The sequence below is a fragment of the Andrena cerasifolii genome, chromosome 5 (genome assembly GCF_050908995.1).
Source record: "Andrena cerasifolii isolate SP2316 chromosome 5, iyAndCera1_principal, whole genome shotgun sequence".
Taxonomy (NCBI): Eukaryota; Metazoa; Arthropoda; class Insecta; order Hymenoptera; family Andrenidae; genus Andrena; species Andrena cerasifolii.
Genome location: NC_135122.1, coordinates 1,067,356 through 1,090,504, shown reverse-complemented (window position 1 = coordinate 1,090,504; position 23,149 = coordinate 1,067,356). Strand labels below are relative to the sequence as shown.

General features: G+C 41.3%; 3 protein-coding genes and 1 long non-coding RNA gene across 7 annotated transcripts in view; 1 reads left to right on the top strand and 3 right to left on the bottom strand.

Moving 5' to 3' along the window:
• The window catches only part of LOC143369378 (filamin-A-like), a 446,998-nt gene that overhangs the window by 145,067 nt on the left and 278,782 nt on the right, over window positions 1-23,149 (bottom strand). The window lies entirely within an intron of this gene.
• Window positions 1-23,149, top strand: part of LOC143369405 (uncharacterized) — a 263,714-nt gene that overhangs the window by 100,175 nt on the left and 140,390 nt on the right. The window lies entirely within an intron of this gene.
• On the bottom strand, window positions 6,342-7,019 carry LOC143368759 (uncharacterized). Its single transcript, XM_076811817.1, has 2 exons — window positions 6,599-7,019; window positions 6,342-6,533 (listed from the first exon to the last, which is right to left on the bottom strand). Exons 1-2 carry the CDS (start codon window positions 6,902-6,904, stop codon window positions 6,342-6,344), a joined length of 498 nt encoding a protein of 165 aa, XP_076667932.1. The 5' UTR covers window positions 6,905-7,019.
• LOC143368758 (uncharacterized) lies at window positions 7,478-22,222 on the bottom strand. Its single transcript, XM_076811816.1, has 4 exons — window positions 22,035-22,222; window positions 20,858-21,956; window positions 10,477-10,614; window positions 7,478-7,489 (listed from the first exon to the last, which is right to left on the bottom strand). Exons 1-4 carry the CDS (start codon window positions 22,220-22,222, stop codon window positions 7,478-7,480), a joined length of 1,437 nt encoding a protein of 478 aa, XP_076667931.1.

Below are 23,149 nucleotides of genomic sequence, written 5' to 3'. Positions count from 1 at the left end.
GAGTGTGAAAGAAAAGAAAAGAGAAGAAAAGTCATTATAAAAAGGAGCAAACAATAAAACAGGAAAGTAATAGACTAATGAACTAATAAAATTAAAATTGATATTGATATTGATATTGATATTGATATTGATATTGATATTGATATTGATATTGATATTGATATTGATATTGATATTGATATCGATATTGATATTGATATTAACGGACGTGTACAGCCGTTACTGCAATCCAAAGCTCGCAAACGATATTTAAAGAAGGACAATGTACCATTAAAAAAGTGGACATGGTCGCTATAAAGATTCGCTAATTTACATATTCCGTTAATGGAGTTATTCATACCAAACGAAGTGGTGTGTCTCAATAAGTAAAAAAGAGAAGGCGATCTAAGAGAAACAATAGGCCCATAAAGATTAATCAGAGCCAAAATGTCCGCAGAGTCGATGTAACCATTAATACTGAAAAGGCCAGTAAGATCGGCAATGTTGCAATGTGGGAAGACCACTGACTTCAAGAATAGAACTATGATCATGACATAATCAAGACATCGGAGTACCGAATTTAAAAGCCAGCAGTCGCTAGAACTTATGCTGAACGCGTTCCAATAATGTAATATATTTTTCCTGGTAGGAATTCCACACAAGAGACGTATACAGTAAATGGGGAATGACTAATGCGTTATACAAGGTGATTAATGTACCAGGATTAACGAAATCTTCTGATGCACGCATAATAAAGCCAAGCATTCTAGCCGCTTGATTTCTTACATTATAGTAGTGCTGAGTAAATGATAATGAAGAATTAAAGGTAACTCCGAGGTCACGAATACTATCGATAGAGTCCACTAAGGCGCCATTAAGTGTATACTCAGTATGGTGCAAACATTTTTACGAGAAAAGTGTAAAACGTGACAAACGCAAACCCTATTGCGATCACCCTGTACAAGATTTGCATTATCGTCAATCGCAATTATTTTATGGATCTTCAGGTCATCGGCGTAAAACAGGAAAAGACAATGCTGGAATACATCGGCAATATTATTAACAAAAATGTTAAACAATGGAGGACCGAGGATCCCTGTGGTACGCCAGAAGTAACTTGATACATCCTAGAAAAGCTGCCTTTAAAATGGACCTTTTAGTATCCATTTGCGAAGTAACTCGATAACCATAAAAGTAAATTGCCTCGAATACCAATAGCATTTAGTTTTCGTAAAACGACCGAATGTTTGACCGTATCAAAGGCTTTATAAAGTCAGTATAAATAGAGGCAACTTTATAACCACGCTCAAGTTCATTTACAATATAATTATGATACAATAGAAGATTCGTAGTAGTTGAGCGACCCGAAACAAAACCATGCTGCTCTTTAACGATGATGTTCTTAGTGAGAGCTGATAGTTAATTCGAGAAATGCGCTTCAATAAAATGTAATGTTTATGGCTGTGCCAATTTTTTTTCCCTTCAAGTTACATGTATGTGTGTATAATGAGTACGAACACAGAATGTATATGTGTGTCGAATGCGCAGGCGAAGACTAGATTCAATTCTTTTCATTGTTAAATTACTATCTTATGAATAAAAAAAATAATAATAATAATAAGAATCATTATAATAATAATAATAAGAATCATTATAATAATAATAATAAATAGATTTTTCTGTAAATTAAACTTTATTTTTACTCTACAATTGACCATCTTCGGATCTCAAAATAAATACCTTTTTTGAAACGCACAGTATGAAACTGTATATTTTCTAAAAGGACTAGATCCTATTAGCATCAGCCACAATCTGTACGGAAATGAATTGTGAAATAAAAAAGGTATGATAGTTTTAGAAAAAAAACTCATTTTTCAGGATTTACACCTTTCCGATTTTTTTGGTACATGTCATTTCATTTCTTTCTAAAACACGACTATTCCATATTCTACAATGTTCAAAGTGTGGATTATAATTTTTGAGACTCGATTAGACTGATGCAGTTCATACGATACCTGTTTAAAAATCGGCCGGGTCCATTGGACCCAGGGTGACCACCGCGGAACTATACAGAAGTGTGACTACGAAGGCTTAACCCATTGGCGAACCAATTTAAACTCCTCGGCGTGACCCTTGGTATCCAATTAATTAAATTGTCAAAAAGTAACAATATTATGTATCGTTTTATTTTGTGTAGAATAAATTACAATACCTACTGACAATTAATCGGTTGCTACGGAATCGTTCCGTAGTGGATTGATTGTCCCACAATGGATTAATATCTATACTTTCGATATTTTCGAGAATTTCGATTCCAAATGTTCAGGAAACATTCGTGACATATAAAACACTGCAAATATACAAAAAATCGATGTTTTTGCCATATCTCGGTATATGTCCCCCTTAAATGTTTAAAAAAGAGTCCTCGAAAATAATAATTACAATTTTTTTCGCCTTCACAAATAAAAAGTGTTCGAGAAGGGTTTAAATTTAAAAAATTTGAAAACAAAATTGTTTTTTGTCTCAGTTTTTTTTAACTTTTTCGAAAAGCGTTTGTCGCACGAGAAAAGCCATCTTCGCGTGGTGAGTTCTGACTCACTCTGCTGCCGTAGAGTAGACGAAGGGCTGCAAGATCATTTTTATACTTTTCACCCAAAGGGTCTAGCAGGGTAAACATGGGCAAAAGTTCCCTTGACCCGCTTTTAGCTGGCAATGTACCTTTCAATAGTGTAGCACAGGAAAACATTGTACACCAAGTTCCAACCCCCTATCTCAACCAGGAGGGTAGTTATAGGGTAAATTCGAATTTTCAGTTTTTGCCATATTTTCCCTATTTAGCGGTCAGCAAAAATTCTGAAAAAAAATCTGAAATATTGTAGACATGATTGTGTATGATTGTGAATGTTTTCACATTTTTTCGTTGCAACTGCTAAGTGTAAGAAATAAAAAACGCAAAAAAATGTCAAAAAATGCAGTTTTCGTGTTGAAGTTTTCGAGCGACTAGATTTTTAATTTTACAGTAGTTAGATATTGACATGACTATTGTCTACAATTTTTTTCAGATTTTTCGGTAAGGTGCGCCATAGTTAAAAAAAGCAGAAAACGATATTTTCGAGATATTTCGCGTGAAAACGTGATAAGTACTTTCAATTTTTGCATTTCCGTCATACAGTGAATGCATTATATGATTTTTGATATCTCTACATTCGACAGAATAATATGTAAGCGGGGGGAATTAAGTTAATATGATTAATTGGAAGTGTATACGCACCATATATCATATGGTACGAAAGATTCATTGAGCGCCGCAGTTAGCGGAGTGGTTAGAGTCCAAATCCGCTGCATACTCTCTTTTGTCGTAGGTGCGCACCCCACCAAGGTCTAATTTTTTTTTCATGATATAAAATTTTTTCATCGTTGATTATATGACAATACACGATATTCATTTAAAAATGTTTCTAGAATATTTTAAAAATATTTTAACATAAGGTTTCCATAAAAATAATTTAAATGCACCGCCGCGCCGGCTTTCTGCCTATGTATTGTTCTAGCTCCGGATAGTTTATAATATTTTGTCAATGGAATAGATGTGTGGTATTGGCTTATGATATGTATTCTGAATACACTGGTTGGATTCGTCATTCTTTTATCAACGTACACCGTCCTCATTCGATTGTGGTCGCAGTGCGTCCGATTAATGGCTAATTTAAAAAAATAAACGTAAAAATATTGCCATGTTGAGATTGCCATAAGTTAGCTGTAGTGTACAGCTGTTATTATGCTTTATTACATTATAATATATATATATATATATATATATATATATATATATATATATATATATATATATATATATATATATATATATATATATATATATATATTGATTCTCTGATCAATAATCAATAGTATAACATAACAACAAAAATATAACAAAAATGCAATGCAATGCAATATAATATAATATATTATAATATGGTGCGTATACACTTCCAATTAATCATATTAACTTAATTCCCTCCGCTTACATATTACTCTGTCGAATGTAGACCTATTAAAAATCATATAATGCATTCACCGTATGACGGAAATGCAAAAATTGAAAGTACTTATCACGTTTTCACGCGAAATATCTCGAAAATATCGTTTTCTGATTTTTTTTTAACTATGGCGCACCTTACCGAAAAATCTGAAAAAATGTAGATAAGAGTCCTGTCAATATCTAACTACTGTAAAATTAAAAATGTAGTCGCTCGAAAACTTCAACATGAAATCTGCATTTTTCGACATTTTTTGCGTTTTTTATTTCTTACACTTAGCAGTTGCAACGAAAAATCTGAAAAAAATCGCAATCATACACAATCGTGTCTACAATATTTCAGATTTTTTTTAGAATTTTTACCGACCATTAAATAGGGAAAATATGGCAAAAACTGAAAATTCGAATTTACCTTATAACTACCCTCCTGGTTGAGATAGAGGGTTGGAACTTGGTGTACAATGTTTTCCTGTGCTACACTATTGAAAGGTGCATTGCCACCTAATATCGGTTCAAGGGCACTTTTGCCCATGTTTACCCTGCTAGACCCTTTCGAAATTTCAAGGCTCTTCCCGGAACAGAAGATACTAATTCACAGGGCTGAAATTTTGCACCGTTGTTATTGATCCTAAGACACAACTTTCTCGCACTAAGACCTAACCCTACAATCATTTTAATTGGTTCGGGACGGCCTAATGTATATACTTTTGACTATTTACAGTAGTTATAGGATTTGCAGTATTTACGGTATTATCGCGAATAGTTGCCTCCGAGTAGTTGCGAATGCCGCGACTTTTCTTTCCTGATCCTCTACCTGACTGTTCCTTCGGTAATGAAATTGCCCGATGATCTGGAGCTTCGTTTCAACAGGTAAATTTTATAAAACAAGTGATAAATGAGTATGTGGCTGTCATATATAACCATATAATCTTCCAATATTTGTAGTGACAGGTACTGATAATACATTTATTAATGATGTTATTAATTTACATCTACATTGCTCACTGTAGAAATGTATGACCGTTCATGAGTATAAAAAATACTTTCATAATTTGAAATGGATCCTCTGCTAAGTTTCTACAGAAACATCGATTGGGGTTCTCCCCTTATCTCATGAATTTCACGAATTTTACAAGAAAATAAACAGTATTAGTGACAAGAGTCTTGGAACACTGTTTCTTAATTGTTTGTTGTATTAATTCAGGTGACTTGCCATCGGGCTCAGAAACATCATCTTCAAGCAGCATGGAAATCCTGGAATGTTCCATGGATATCCAGTCGGATAACAGGCAGGGAGATAACATGCTTAAATCTGAAAAACCTCATCGAGGAGATGTCTGCTGCTAAACAGAAGGAAGTAACAGAAAATGCTTCTATGTTATCCTCAGAGCCAGTTTCAGATAAAAACCAGTTAGAAGCCTCTGGGGAATTGGCGCAAAGTATTTTGAATGTTTTGGGTAAACGTTTAGACCCTGCAATGCGTTTGGGGTTATCCATTCGCAAGGACATTTCTATACGATGGATTGAAATTTGCAACAAAAAAAAAACTTCCAAAGGAAGAACTGTGGCAATGCTTCTGCACAGGATGCTTTTGTGGCAATGAAGCCTGCTACACCTAAAGACTGCTACAGACACGTCGAGTAATTTAGTACTTTTTCGTGTGTGAACACTAAAATATAGTCAAGTAGTTCAGTAAAACAGTGGTAAATTACTAAATTACTCGCTACTCGACTAAATTACTCGACGTGTCTGTTCCAGCCTTTACCGTGTATGGACACTAAAATTTAGTCAAGTAGTTTAATCAAATAATTTAGTCGATTATATCCATTTCATTGGATTTTTCTGGTCGAGTAAGGTTCCCCACCCCTCACTATTAATCAACAAACTGTCCAGACGCGATTTTTTTTTAATCGATTTCATTAATAACCAATTAATAATTAAAATGTCGTCGCGTTGGTTGGAAAACACTACATTTATTTTTGTTGGAAATGATTTATATAAGAAAAAGAGGCCAAAAAGGCTGCGTACGCGAGTGTAGAGGCATGCATAAACATTCCCGGATTTTCTGAGAATGAAATCAAAATTAAAATTAAAAAAAATTAAAGAATCGAAGAGATCTGGAGCGAGTACTGATACCATTTATAAACCATGTATAAGATGGTTTCAAATACTGGATGATTGTTTACGGAATAATCATTCTGAAAGTACAGACAGGCAGAGCAATTTAGTAAGTAGACACTTTATTTTAATACATTCAGTAATACATGAAAATGGTTGATTTTTTTTTAAATTAAATAATAATATATGTTCAATATACCATCCTTCATTGCCACGGGACTGACCCTTCTCCAACAAAATAATCTGCTAATCTTTCACGGAGATCTTGAGATCGTCGATTTGGATGGTTTGATAAGGTTCTCGATAGTGGAAGTAATCCAAGGGGTTGTTGTGCACTCCTCCAACTACCCTCAATTATGCTACCATTATCAAGATTTGTTATGTCTGTTGATTGTTCCTAGTGTCGGTCATGTGTGTTTCGGTTTAATGGTAACCAATTATGTAATGCACAACAATTAAAACCATTTTTTCGGAAGAAAACGCTATAGGTTTTTCAAATATTCGGAATTTGTTTGCCATTATGCCAAAAGCGTTTACGACTACTCTTCTCGCAGAAGAGAGCCGGTAATTGAAAATTGTTTGTTTAAGAGTTAATCTAGTACCGGGAAAAGGCTTAAGTAAATATTCTTTTAATGGAAAAGCATTGTCACCGACTAAAAAATGATCTTTTGGTAAGATACCATTTTCCAATGTTTGATATACATTACACTGACGGAACACATCCCCCTCTCCTCCCCCCATCTGATTTCCTACCATTACACCCGACATCAATGTATTTAAAACAATAGTTGTAGTCTACAACAACCATTAAAACAATACTGTTGGTTTGTTTGTAATTAAAATATAAACTCACGGAGTTGACAGGTGCTTTGATTACAACCTGTTTCCCATTAATGGCTCCACAACAGTTGGGGAAGTTCCACTCATTTCCAAAACCATTTTCAATAATTTTCCACTCATTTGAGAGTCGACATAAGAGTTCAATAAAGATTATATCCAAAGAATCTGAGTCTAATAATTATAACATCACCATGTATATTATTTATGATTTTTGGTTATTGTATTACTTAGTCTGCTTGTTTACGCGAAAATTGATACCTGAATTGCTTAGATCCGATGAGCCTTACGCTCGCTACTGCGTGTTTTAATATACCTTTTTACTGTGGTGTCGTCACCACTTCTTGGAATCCTTCAGTCGAGAGTGCGGGCCGACATGTGCAATGCGGTAGAGGCTACTACATTACTGAATCTGAACCTTGTAGGTCATCAGAGTTTTGGGGTGTGCCCCCACCCCCAGCCTGATGACCTCATTTCGATAAAATTTTGTGTGAGGCATGAAGCCTAAGGACCTACCTACGCAATCGTATATTTATATTTAACGCACTGCTTATGGTTGAAGAGTAATTGAGGGGGACCATTTTTCGCTCACTTTTCGAACACGAGCGGCTGAGTTATAAGACGTTGTCACGTCAAAAGGCGAGGAACTGGGATAAGCCAGTCGAAATAAGGAAGGACGATAATTCAACCCACATGATAGGGTGGAAGCTACACCGAATCATGTTGCCACGCTTACGGCGGACCAGATTGGTACAGTCAAAGTGTTAAATTCAGCGAATGTAAACATTCACTAGTCAATGTATGCACACACTGATTTCAGTAGGTCAGTAAAAGTAGGAAGATGGTGCGTTTTTACCACACGCGGATGTGGTTATAGTCACCAACGCGACTGCACGACACCCCCCCCCCCCCATTCACAGCCCTACATTACCTAAGCAAATCAGTGTGTCCATACACTGACTAAGGTCTTGTTCAGATATATTGACCGGTGAGTTCGTTTTCGCGAGCAGCGTGCGAGGAGAAATCAGCCACCACCACCGGACGATCGTGGATTGGCAGTTGAAGTTGCTGGGCACCCCGTTGCTCGGCTTCGCCTCAACGAAGGCGTGTGGCTGTGTTTATTTTTAGCGCAGTAGTTGTGTGCGTTACGAAGCTATGCGTAAACCAATACGAGATGAAGCTACCGAGAAAGAATCAATGTTCTGACCAATAAAACTGATTTTTTTTTCGGACCTAACGCACACCTATTCTGATGTATGTATTTCTACGTTCAGAGCTCGGTTTCGTCTACACGTCAGGAGTTCGGCGCTGTCCCGCACCACTTCTGACTCGCTCTTGTTCTGCGAAGGCGAGAGCGAGATGGAACGAGAGCAAGAAAGAAACGAGAAAGTGGTGAGGATGCTTCGCTGCGTGTATACGTACCTCACGGGCACCGAATCCCCACAGCGCGAGGTGCAGGCCTAGCCCGAGAAAGAGTGAGAACGTTGAGAAAAGGAGCGCCGCGGGAGTCGTGGGAGAATATCCCTCACGAAACTCACCGGCCAATATATCTGAACACGACCTTAGTGAATGTATACATTCCGTTAAGTCGTACATTAACCAGATCTCAGGTCGGGACATTTATTTAGACAATGTTCGTTCCCATCCGCATCTCCAAGAGGGGTGCGGAACCATAAATTGTAATAGACAATGAGAAGGCCTTGACTCGCGCTCTCGTCCTCGGAGCGCCGAGTCTGACACATCCTAGACCGTGAAGATTGGGCCCTTGAAGGAAACCATGGTTTCGACCGTTCAACGGTTCTCACGAGCTAGTGGGCCGCCGGTGACGTCAGGGACCGAGGGTTTTTCCCAGGCAGTGCCGAGTCGACGTCAGCAACCAGGGGAGGCCCACGCCCACGCATCCCACCCCAGCAAGGCACGCTAAGAGTAATGGAAGGGTGTCACCAAAGTAGTATGACAAGGGGGATTCTAATTCAAATTTGAGTTTCAAGGTCATGATCATGACCTTGAAACTCAAATTTGAAAATTTGTTTTTTTGTCGGCGGGCTGGCGGCGAATGACGTCATAGAGATGGCGGAGTGGTGGGGGGTATCATCGAGGAGGAGGAGGAGGAACCGCGGGGTGACGGTGCGGGGGTATCATCGAGGAGGAGGAGGAGGAGGAACCGCGGGGTGACGGTGCGCTACTCTGGAGCGTGGTACAGACTGTCGGTAAGGAAGGTGCTACTCTGGAGCGTGGTACAACAGACTGTCGGTAAGGAAGGAAATATTAATTTTATGATATTAATATAAATGAAAAAACTTCTCGGGGCGACGGGGCTCGAACCCAAGACCTCCGCGGTACGAGTCAGCCGCCTAACCAACTCCCCCAAACGCCGTCTCTGACATTAGTCTTTTCCGAATGGTACATATACCGAAACCAACGGAGCGTCACATATGTGACACACACACACACACACACGCACACGCACACGCGCACGCGCACGCACGCACGCACGCACGCACGCACGCACGCACGCACGCACGCACACACACACACACCCAACGTCGACGTATAATATTTTTATGAGAAATTTTATCAGAAATTGTTTCGAACGATGTCGGGAAAGATCGGCGTTTCTCGACACCGCGTCTTTAGAATACCATTGTAAAATAAAAAATTATTGTATTTATTAACTCGTTCTTATAAATAGCGGAATTATTGCATAAAAATAAAATAAAATTCTTTGCATATGTATAGAAATTATTATATTTATTAACTCGATCTAATAAAATAGTGGAATTATGTAAAATAAAATTGCTCACACATATAAGAATTATGCAGCGTCAACAAATCTTAAAAAATAGGCCGTGGGAGGAGGAACACGGGTAAATAAAATTGAGAAATAATATACGTTTAAGAAATATATATATATTGTTACAAATAATAATAATATAGAATATAGAATATAATAATAATAATAATAATAAATAATAGAATATAATAATAATAATAAATAATAGAATATAAATATAAATATGAAAAAGAATATAATATAAAAAAAAGAATATATAATATAAAAAAAAGAATATATAAATATAAAAAAGAATATAATATAAAAAAGAATATATAAAAAAAGAAAAAAAGAAGAATATAAAATACAATTAAATAATAATAAATATAAATAAAAAAAAATAAAAAAAAAATATATAAAAATATAGAATAAAACTAGTGCGGCGACCGCGGTGGTGATGGCGATGGCGATGGTGATGGTGATGGTGATGGGGATGGTGATCGCCGCTGCCGTATCGGCGGCCCCACCCGCCGATACGGCAGCCAGGGCTGCCGCAGCCTAACCACCCTCGTGGGGCCCGCCGCATTCTCCTCAGCCAGCGCCGGTGCCTCCCCCACCACCCGCGCATTCATCATGTAATATAAATTCTAGAACACACAAAAAATTGATATTATATTTATACAAAACATATTAAATATCAAACGCAAAAAAAATGCAAAGTATTACATACTTGCAGCGGGGGTGAAGGTGGCGGCGACGGCGATGGCTGCGGCGAGCCCCAATCCGGTGACCACACCCCCGGCGACGGGGGTGATGGCGGCGGCGATGGCCCAGCTTGTACCCTCGGGGGTGACGGTGGTGGCGAGTTCTGGAACATAGAAACCCACGATATATAATATTGGCACAACCGTCTGATTTTAATCTCACTCGGTATCAATGGTTAAACGCGATAAATGACAAAAAATTGTTAAGTACATACCTCAGGGTCACACTCCGGAGCAATCCGCGTTATTCCCATTTTTTTTTGTTTATAAAAATGATGCACACAAAAATTAGACTGTCACAGCCACGATTTGAATGCAACTGGTCTCGATACATCTCCTGGCTCTCGCAAGTCAAAATCCCCTCCTATGATGAAATCGAGAAATGCATAGCTTTGCAAAGTAGGATGCCTTTGTTCTTCGCCATCTTCATCACAGGCCACCTGCATTTTCGCTGACCATCCTCCTCCATGTACTTATCTTCTTCTTCACTGACCGTCCTCTCCTTATTCACACGCATCTTCTTTCCCTTCTTCTTTGGACACATCATTCGACTAGACCATACCACTCTGATCACGTATTGAACATGTATCGAACCACTTTGAACACCTATCATACCACTCTGAAATCTATCGAACATGTATTGAACATGTATTGAACATGTATCAAACGTGAATCGCATCACTTTGATCGATATCAACCGTGTATCGAATCACTTTGAACACATAACGTACCACTTTGAACATCTATCGAACGGGTATCGAACATGTATCGAACCGCTTTGAACGTGTATTGAACGTCTATCGTACCACTTTGAACATCTATCGAACGGGTATCGAACGTCTATCATACCACTTTGAACATCTATCGTACCACTCCGAACATCTATCGAACGTCTATCAGACCACTTGAACATCTATCGAACGTCTATCAGACCACTTGAACATCTATCGAACGTCTATCAGGCCACTTGAACATCTATCGAACGTCTATCATACCGCGTTGATCATGAATCGTACTACTACTTGTACATAATTACAACTATCGTCTTAATCTAGCGTACATGCAGAAGGTTGGAGGTTGAGGAGGGTGAAGAAAAAAACAGTTATGCATTAAAAATTGATTATATTTTATTTGTGTATTTCCCTCTGGCGTTTAGACCACCAGTTGAATATTTTAAATACATTTTGCATGGCACAGTGCTTTGCGTGTCTGCCACATCGCAGAGTATTAACTACGTTTAGCTTATTTAGGGATTTGATATCCTCGTAGTCAATGTCTAGCGTCTCGATGATCACGTCCGCTCTCGTATTTTCATCGAGGAAATCCACGAGCCAATCGCGTTTCTGCAGCCCTTTATCGTATACGACATGGGGTGTGTCATCTTCCTCGTCGATCGCATCGGCTACAGCTTTCATAATTAGCTGTTTAGCCGTACTGTACGGAACGTCTCCATCTTCCCAACGTAGCCCATGATGTTTTGCCACCAACAACCGGATGCTCGATTTGTCGGAATTTGTAAGAAGATATTGTGGCATCGAACTCCCAAAAATATAGTGTGAGAGAATTGTTCCCTTTCGTAGGATAGCCACTTCCTTCGCGACAAATCTTCCATCGACGATGAACCCTTGCAGGTCAACGAATGTTGGTACGACCATTATCGATACAATTTAGAGGTCCGTTCGCTTCCAAGACAGACTGGAGAATGCAGTCTTTCTCGTAAAGCATCTCGATTTTCACGCTGCAATTTTGTACGAATTTGGTACAGGAGAGGGCGGACAAGTAATGCAGTAATTTAATTGATTTTGCGCACCACATTTGTCAGCGGATTGTGTTCAACCACCCGATCGTGCAGAATCAAACAGTAGGCCGTAGTATTTGCAGGTACGTTTTCTTTACAATCAAATTCTATGCGCACGTCCACGGTGCTATTCTTGATCGACTCATTTTGTCGCGAGCAATCAATCACCACGAGGGGGCCAAATTGCAAAAATTGGGATACGGTGAATAATGCCTCGTTGCAACTATGTCCGTAATACGATTTACGAAAATGCGTATACATGTTAAATAAGATGGCGTGCCTATTCTTGTCAAAGTCCAAGTTCATGTCATCGTACGGGTAAAATTCCGAGTTGAGAAAAAGTTTTACATTGGTCAATTTGCAGTGGTCAAATCGAGTAACATCTTCAGTCATCACATTCTTTCGAGCAGTCTGTAGAGCAAAGATAATGTATCGCGGCTTCTCCAACTGTGCAGCTGCCTTCACGGCCCACGAATGCTTGGTCGTGCTCTGTAAGAGAGGATACTCGTACAGATCCCACGAGCGAAAACTAATGCTCAGGTTTTGTCCACTTTCCAAAGCATGTAGCAACGACAGCTTATTAACGTCGTTCAGCGTCACGTGAGGCATCCGCCATTGCACTTTAAGTAATTCAATTTCTGGTTCCAACGTCGGCGATCCTATTAGAGAATTGTTATCGTTGCGCGATCGTATTAAAATCAATTCGTGACGCGCATTAATAACCATGCGTTTGTAGTCCTCGCAAAATCCCAACAAATATTTGAGCGGGATGCAAAAATTGAAATGATTTTTCACTATTAGCTCATCGTGCCGTTTCCAGCCCCATCCCGCATTCTCCATATTTTTGTCTTCATCAGATGTCATCGATACATAGTTTTTAAGCGTGCTAGTTATTCCAACGTTTCTGTTGCGATCAATCTCCACACCATTCAGTTCATATCGAATCTCATCAAATATGAATGCCATGCAATTATTTCCCAACATCACCGGTGATACATCATTCGGCTTATTTATCGTCAATTTCCCCTCCAGGTAGAGGAAACTTTCACACGGTAATGTGTATAAATCCTGTTGCTGTATAGGTATTCTTATCTCATCGCTGTATCCAAACGTCGTGTTGACGTAAGGGTTGTATGTGTGAGTCTCAAGCTTGACGATGCGATCATCAAACGTCGGCTTCGCGCCAATGCTTAGAATGTCAGTCATTTTTCAACTTAATTGCGTACAATGAATCCCAGCGATTTCAAAAATGCAATGTTCGCAGCACTGAACCTCTTCTTTTTAGCGTAATCAGAGCTGTTGCAGTTGCAGTTGTTGTTGTTGTGGTTGTTGTTGTTGTTGTTGTTGTTGTTGTTGTTGTTGTTGCTGCAAACAATTTCGTTTGGAAGAAACGTGTTTCTGGAGTCGTTCAACACAAGCATCTCATACGACTGCACCACATGTATTATCATCGACGTCGTCGTACGTGCAGTCTGATGGTAATCTCTTCACCTCGAAAATCAAGCAACCGCCCGTCTTGATCCACAACACGTATCGTTAGATCCGAAATGACCTGTGCGGTGATTGGAAGGTAAATGATCTGCGCGGGCGTTTCCGATATCTTATATCCCGGCGGTACTCTGGGAGAAAATTCATGTATGGTATGTACGCGCTTTCCATTGCTGTACGCGCCAGCGGTCACGCTACATTCTACGCGAATAATGTTCACATTCATGATATTAATCGGATCGTCCGATTCGTGTCACTGTTCCGGTTCTAATACGCGATTCGTCGAGAATCCCAGTAACGATCCAATGTTATTGGGCTTTGTAAAGTCTACAATGAACGAGCAGTACAGCTCACTTTTCATGGTGTTGTTGTTGGGACGCAACACTATAGGATACTCATCGCTGTCGCTACCATCGTTGGCATTGGTGCCATCGAGTTTTTGAGGATATCGCTCGAGTAATCGCTGTTTCAAATACTTGGCAATGGCGTCTAATTCGTATGAACCGTGGGGAATCGTAATGTATTCATGGCTGGTGTCGACGCTGCTGTTGGTCTCATAGTTTGTGGTGAAGTAGAATTTATCGTTGCTGGAGTCGATGTTGGGTATTGTATGGTAAGTTTCAAGGGTTGTTAGACCAAGCTCGTAATCATCGTCGCTCAAATCTATGGGTGGAAAGTAGCTCACCGCGAGGGTGCTACTCTTGCCGGTTAGAGTGAATGTTAACGACATATTCCAAGCTGTACGACTGAACTCGTACTGAATCAAAGTGGTGAGAAGTCAATCCTTAAATTTGCAACCAATCGTTTGTAGAAAGCGTAGACATAGTTGACCACAATTGCTCTGATTGTACTCCTGATAAGGCGCGTGATTGTATTCGATTTTCACGACATCTTTATCCAGATATTGTACCAATTCCTTAGGCGGCCGAAGATTGCCAAAGCTGTCGAAGTATACAGCTCGACGCCCCCTCTTCGCATACGCCACCCAATGAGTCCCCGGTCCCTCGACATTATCCAAATTCACGATACCGTTCTCGTTTCGGCGTACTCCTCCAACAGGTAGTGCATTGCGCATAAAAACACCTCTAAAAAATGGAATACGCATACGTTTTGCCAACTCCCCCAATTGCGCATCTGTAGTTACGCCTTCGGGCATTTTTATTGTCTTTTCGGCGTTTTTTTTTTTTTTTTGTTTCGATATTCCCTGTCCGCGCTTGTATGGTGCGAGATAAAGTCCGCGACCTTCCATGGTGCGATTATGACGCTGCATTTCCTGCAGCTGATGTTGCGCCGCCTTATTATCGTTTACCGCCTTGGCGATCCCCGCTGCTCCACCGGCTAATGATCCGAGAACACCTAGCAGCGGGAGAAGTGGTAATATGCCACCTCGTTTTGCCACCGGAAGTATCCGCTTTTGCGATGCTCTCCTTACAGTCCTTTTGCGGGGTTTTGTTTTCATCCCCATTCCGATTTTCGTCTTAGCTTTCATAGCTGCCCAAACAGCTGTAGCAGCACCTCTTTCACCCAGAGTCGAGTCTCGCGCAACGATGCGTTTTCGCGCTTTGTCAGCGAGAACCTTATCTGCCGTGTGCCTTTCACCGAGGTCGTTGCTACGCGAATATGCAATATCGTGTTCGCGACACGCTGCGTCCAACGGATTGATGCCTCGATCGCCTCTAGCCAATCGTTTTGCCAGATGAGTTCCTGGACCACAAAACTGATATCCCGGAATATGTAATTCGATAGGTAACGCGTTTATCGCCCGATTTAACAGACCACAACCTTTCTTTACTCTCTTCGACGACATTCGCTGCAGTTTTTAATCAATGGTGCTGGACCGTCGATATGCGTTCGCTGCCAAGGGCGATTATAATGTTCCAAGCACCGACGATACTGCTGAACCTCAGAATCGACTTTTATATGCTCGCGGAGTCTGTCCCACAACTGATCGATGTGTCTGCCAAACTCTCGCAGTAGAATAATTTTTGATATATATTTCAACTGCTCAGCGGTTTGGTCTCGAATATCACAATTATCCGACAGGATCAGAAGCATTTTGAATAATGAGCTGTTTTGCTTCGGCGCGAGCCTATAAATAGAGCGCACCGCAGCTTCGACGTATCAAAATCATTTTTCGCAGTTCACGGAGAGGATGCGATTCGTGCGACAACCTGTGGCGATACGCGTGACTAATTTTGATGATAAATCGCAAATGATGTCTCCGAAAACGAGACGCAGACACGGTAGCATGCTACCAAACACTATACGCTGCCTCATTTGTGGCCCATCAAATTGTGGAAAGACCAACGTGCTGGTCAGCTTGTTGGAAAGTCCTCACGGCGTGTGCTTCGAGAACCTGTACGTGTATTCCAAGTCGTTGCAACAGCCAAAATATAAGTATTTGGAGAATTTATTGACTGCGATAGATGAAATTGGCTACTTTACATTTTCAAATAATAGTGACGTCATCCCACCGAGCGAATCGCTTCCGAATTCCATTTTTATCTTTGATGACGTGGCATGCGACAAGCAAGATACGATAAGGGAATACTTTGCAATGGGACGCCACTCGAACGTCGACTGCTTCTATCTCTGTCAGACGTATGCAAAGATTCCCAAACATCTTATACGCGACAATGCGAATCTGTTGATACTGTTTAAGCAGGATGGTACCAACTTGAAACATGTGTACAACGATCATGTAAACACTGATATGTCTTACGAGGATTTCTGCGCTTTGTGTCGTAATTGTTGGCAGCGGGAGTATGGTTTCATGGTGATAGATAAAGATAGCGCGATGTCCAATGGGCGTTATAGAAAGGGATTTAACGAGTTTGCGCTACCGTGAGATGCTCAATCGTCGTCAACACATCGGTGGGAAAGCAACGTCTGCGATACAATGATGATTAGTAGTCAGGAGATTAAGGATCGCGAGAGAATAGCGATGGAAATTGCAAAAACCAGCGAATCCATTCGCAGGAAACATCAGTCTTTGAAGACTGACAAGATGGATGAAGATATCGCGCTGGAAAAATACTTTAAACCTATTACCGAGCCCTTAAAACATATTGTGGAAAATACTGCTGAGACAGAAGCTGACATATCACCTGCGACGAGTATGAGCATTGAAACATTAACGCCTAAAACAAAAATCCGGCCGAAATGGAACGCATCGCGTAAAAGAAATAGTAAACAGTCATACATGTCATTGGAAAATTCGCTCGTAACCTCCACACCAGTTCAATCGAAGCGGAAACGGTTGAATGTCGCATCAAACGATTCCACGGTTCCTCCTGCGTCAATAAATACATTTCCCGATGTACAGTCGCTCACAACCAATGATGACGAAGACGTGTATGAAACTTCTGCCGATGAGTCGCTTGCAGCATCTATTAGAGAGCAACTCCAAACATCCGAGGGGCAAGAAACGTTTCGCAACCATTTCGGTCCGCTGGGACAAAAATACATGAGCGCAATCCTAAGTGGAGATAGGGATACGACCATAGATTATGTGTACGGTGTATACTTTGGTGGTAGTGGAATGATGCTGGGGGATAAGGTTTTCGATATGGACAAGGATGATAATATAATCATAGACGGTGTAAGATATGGAGGAACGCCTGGTCTGTACGAACTGATTTTCAAGAGAATTCCCGATGATGCTATATACACAGATGCTGATAAACAAAAATACAAAAGTATACTGCTGATGACGAATGCTCACAGACGTGGTCATAACGCACAAAACCCCATATTGGGTAACAAGGGATACAAGTACAAACATGTAATTGCGCCACTACTACCCCGTGTATTGACCAGTAAAGCGGGGAAAGGTCTAAGGACATCGCGAGTCATGGTGGTAAACGATAACAAGATCGATTATGTGCACTGGGATGATCCCAACGAGCTGGTGGATCGATTGCGTTTGCTGGAAGCGTCGCGTCAGGCGGGTAACAACTCGCACGACAACGAAATTCTATCGATTATCGAGGAACTCCGCGAGGCAGGCCTCATTATAAATTAAACCGCACGCCGATGATGTGCACTGTATGCGTCGAGATGCCGATCAACAATTTTGGGGTATCGCTCGAGAAGAGTGGAGCAGCTACAATGGACTATTACAAATGGAGCGGCATGCTTCGAAATTATATGCGTGATAACGCTCTTTGCGTGACCGGTGCCGACTTTGATGCAAAATCGCGCAAGATACGACGCGTAGCTCAGCCGGTGGCCGACACATATGCCGTTAATAAACTATATGTGAAAAAGAGCATTAAACTTTTGAGAGAGCAGCAGGAAGAATTAGAGATGAAGCTGGTCGCGTTTCAGAGAGATATGCTGACGTTGCAAAACAGCGTTCAAAAGATATCGCAAGCATTGAATCCTATCCCGCAGCAACAATGCGAAGGAGAATCATGTGAGACGGTTGAACTTGTCCAGAATTTCCTTGGGGCGGTGGAGAGCACATAATGCACGTACACGATAATTATCGCATCATTCGTGGCAAAGATACATCTGCGATCAAACATGCAGCCATTTAAGAAATCCATGAGTGAAGAAAACTATGGCCACAAGAAGCTACAACTTGTGGAGAAATTGCACGCTCCAGCTCGAAGACATTTTCCTCGGAGGCGCGTCATAGTGCGTGGATACGACGATCTGTGGCAAGCTGACATTGTAGAAATCCGTCCATACTCGCGATTCAACCAGGGTCACCACTACATACTCACCGTCATCGATGTGTTGAGCAAGTATGCATGGGCGTTGCCGCTCAAGACTAAAAGTGGCGCTGAGGTGACTAAAGCGTTTGCAAAGATATTTAGAGATCGATATCCGAAAAATTTGCAAACCGATCAAGGAAAAGAATTTTACAACACCGATGTGCAGAAACTCTTGAAGAAGCATGACATTAATCATTATTCAACGTATTCGGTGATGAAGGCCTCCGTCGTAGAACGTTTCAATCGAACTTTGAAGAACAATATGTGGAAACTGTTTACGCTGAATGGAACCTATAGATGGACCGATTCGCTACCGCGTCTACTTGCAGAGTATAATGCGGGAAAACATAGAACCATCGGAATGCGTCCTTGCGATGTTACCCCTGCGATCGCCGACAAGCTGCTAGCCACAGTATACAGCAACCTAAAGATCGCTGCTCCAGCGAGATTCGAGTTGGGCGAGTTTGTGCGCGTGAGCAAATTTAAAACCATCTTCGATAAAGGCTATACGCCGAATTGGACAACGGAGGTGTTCGAGATAGCCAAAGTACAGACAACTAATCCCGCGACGTATCTGCTCGTCGATTCCTGTGGAAAACCCGTTGCCGGAGGATTCTATGAACACGAGCTGCAACGCGTCGCCGATCCTGATGTGTATCTAGTGGAAAAAGTGCTGCGTAGAAAGGGGGATAAGGTATACGTCAAGTGGTTGGGGTTTGATAAATCACACAATTCTTGGATAAATAAAAATAATGTATTGTAAAATAATAATAATAATACATGGTTCAATAAATACAATGTTATACATACAAGTTCAAATTTCTTTTTTTATAATATTTTTATAATGGAATTTTACAACGGAATTTTATAATGTCCCCAGGGCAGAGTGTCGGTAGAATCGGGTACGATATACCGCTTGTCGTCGTATGGACTTAGAGCGATTTTAGATTCTGAAATGGTGTACACTTTATGCAATTTAGACCGTATGCATGATTGCCTGCGAACCATTTCGATCTCCTTTTGCAAACACTGCGCGTAGTCGTCGAAAGTTATCGTTCTGGCTATGACGTTGGTCTTGACGCCTTTCGCTTTTTTCGTATCTTTTTTACCGTCTACGCGAAGTGCATACATTTTCGCTCTAAGACCTACGAATTCGGTCATTATCATCCCATTATTTTCGTCCTTCATCAGCCCCGGAACCTTCTTATTTAAGCGCGGCATATTATATGTATTATCAGTAGGATAATCGCTTGTGTCGAATCTATCGATATTGCGTTTCACGGACTCGTAGATATCATCGCATCGAATGTGATAGATGAAGCTATCAGTGTCTGTGTATAGAATTTTACATTTTTGACCATATAGTGGAGACATGTACTCGTGATGAAATTCGTACAAACAAATTTTTGATATGTCTAGAATGCACATACCCACATATATCGGTTTGTTGAATTTCACCTCGAGTTTTCGCAATTCAACAGCTATTAAATTTTCCGAAAAAACACTTCTGCTGTGGAAATTCGGTTTCGCGATCATTGCCTCCGCACCATATCGCCCTTCCCAATGTGTTAAAAGTTTTACGTCCACCTGATTTCGCACATTTTCCATAGTTTTACCGAATACTGCGTTGTTCATCAATTTGTACAAATTTTTTTCAAAGTCGTTTGTCGCGCATGTTCTAAACCGTGTATTGAGTTCGATGTAATCGCGGAGCCAGGGAGATTGAGCGAATTGAAGCGCGCGGTGTATCTTTGTAATACGAAGACCGTGACTCGTGCACTGCTGCAGGTTGCGATAATGGATAACGTAACGCTGCTTATCGTATACCGTCGCGAGTAACTTGTCCTATCTGCTGCCAGGTGGTTTGGCACGCGTCGGGCAGAACGGTAGATCGGCGTGAGCGTCGTGCAGACGTTGCGGATATTCCAGATCTACCTCGAGAATGTATCCCGTGGGCGAATCGACAGCGATCGAAGACACGTCAAAATTTGCGACATCTTCGACCCATTGAAATTTGGCGTATGGTAGGGGCTGGCACATTGCCCATCCGTACAAGTTGTTCACGTCAAAGTACATCAAGTACGATGACTGTTCCGATGGGTTGTAAGATGACATGTACTTGTTATTGGCGTGTGCGTATCTTCCGGAACATTGGCTTAAACCGCCACGTATACCGCGTTCGATAAACATGACCATATCAATGTCTGTGAGCAATTCGAATGTAATTTTGGTATGTTTTAGCATGGCATCCCACGTAAAGCCAGGTAAAGTATAATAATGCGCTGAATCTAATCCGTAACTCTTGATACAACTATCGCGAAAATTTTCAAAAATATCTGCCAATAACAAGACATCTGTTTTCAAATACAAGTCGCTGTATTCGCCCAAAGTTCTAATCCTGAAACGCTGCCAGACAATCTCGGCGTGCGCGTAATCGCTCTTGGATACAGTCTCACCCGTTAACGAACTGTAGAATGACTCGCGCGGTGGTAAGCATGGATCCTGCAGCTTGTTCGCGCAATCAAGGTATTCGTATGGAAATACACCCTTTCGCGTCAATAAATTGAAATCTTCGATGGATAATGTTTCAAATTCGGATCGTAAAATTTTTAATTTATCCGCGCTAAGAAAAGATGCTAATTTGTCGAGACTGGTATTGAGAAATTTGTACGAATCGATGAATCGCAATTTAATACATTTTCGCGAGTCTGAGTCAGCCGTATCTTCAACATTTTTTGTGAATGAAATGTACTTTTCTTTCGTTATGGGCAATACGTCAACGCTGCCTTCGAAAGCGGTAGCTATTTCCTCGATAATGAAATGCGAATCGTAGCCGGATAAATTATGGAAAACTATGGGGATGTAAAACGCATTTTTATAATTTAAATTGCACTCCGAATGTGCTGGGCCTCTAAAGCGTCCGGATAGATGGCAATGATCGCGAACTCGTACATCTTCATCCTTGAATGGTTCTTCGCAAATATGACAGTGTGTTGCATCGCGAAATGTCGCCCATTGTTCGGGAGTTAAATCAAGTATGGGAACATTGTTGGTCAGAATGGGTTTGGCGAAGTTTGCAAAATTTTCCAGTTCGTTGACGAACCATGAAACACAATCCGCGTCGCGGCGACATCGATACGTCGACAGTGATGTATCGTACGAGCAATGCATATAATATGCAATGCTGTGCACTTTATGGTGTTGATACGCGCGCAATTTACTATCCATTTCACCCATTCGGTGATTGTCCTCTGTTTTTTCAATGATGCACTCAAGATCGGCGTACACCACGAAGGGGAGCCGCTCCTTCATACAGGGGTTGCTGAATTTGAGCAGATTGTTTCCTACGCTGGGCAACAGGATGGCGCAATCATTCATTTGCCCGCAGTCCAGCGAATGGGCCTCCAACTTCTCGGCAGATCCAAAGTAGTGCATGCATCTGCAAAAAATCAAAAATTTTTTTATTTAATTTTTTTCAACGATATTTTTTCAACGTTTCATAAGTTTATGTACATACCGATCGCAGATGAATTTTTTTTCTCTGTGCCTGCTCAACTGCATGCTCACCAGTCGGGATAAGTCCTTGATCAGCACAAAGTGCCCTACATCGCCGTGCTCATGATTCGGCGTGTAGAGCAGATTGACGTGTCGATCCCTCTTTTGGCTGGTGAGACGCAGCGGAAAGACCGTCGATCCTTTCTCCATCCCGAAGGTGTACACGTTGATGGAGATGCCGTACTGCCGCTCAAACTTCCCAAGCTGCTCTAGGGACATTGGAAACTCAATGTCTTGGAGATTTAGCACCAATGTATAATGTGGATATGAACTTGGTCGATGAGGGTTTCTTTCGGCGGGATGGAGAGCTGCGACCACTGCCCGCGCGAAGCAGGCGTTATCCTCGGATCGCACGCTAATTGTCGCTTTCTTCATCAATATTTCCCGTGGCAACTTGAAGTGGCACCCTGCGCGCAGCGGATTGTACTTATTAACGTTGACGGTTAGGTTGAGAATCCTCATCAATGCCCATCCACTATCGCGTTCCTGAAACTCTTCCAACGATGCCAGGGTGGGTTCGATGACGCATCGTTGGTACCACTCCTGTAGATCACATGTACCGAAGAGTTCGCAGTTCCGGGTATTGATGCTTTTGCAAGCATGTTTGTCCCCCGCCACAAATTCGCCGTTGAACACAGTGTTCACTTTGAGGTTCTGATGTTTCCTCAAGGCGCCTCGTACATACTCCAGCACAATGGTCCCCGCATCCTCGAGGAAGTTGCGCGGCTCGATATAGTTCGAATTTAACACTGCACCAGTTAATACGCGGGTATCGAACGCAGTGCCTATTTCGCGCCACAAAAGTCCTGTGCTCGAATGTCCAGCACCTTCATGCACGAAACGTCCGCGCAACGAATATTTTAGTCCTTCGAGATGAGCGATTCGAGCAACCAGCGATTGCTGAACACCGATCGATAATCGCGGGCGTTTCACTCGGCTGTGTTCTTCCAACGATTCGATGCACTCGTTGCACCGTTCTTCCCACGCGAGGTATTCTTCCTGTGAAATCAATCGCGCAGATTGATCCAACAATTGGCATTCTACTTGCGCGAATTCTCCCATGGTTGTAAATGAAAT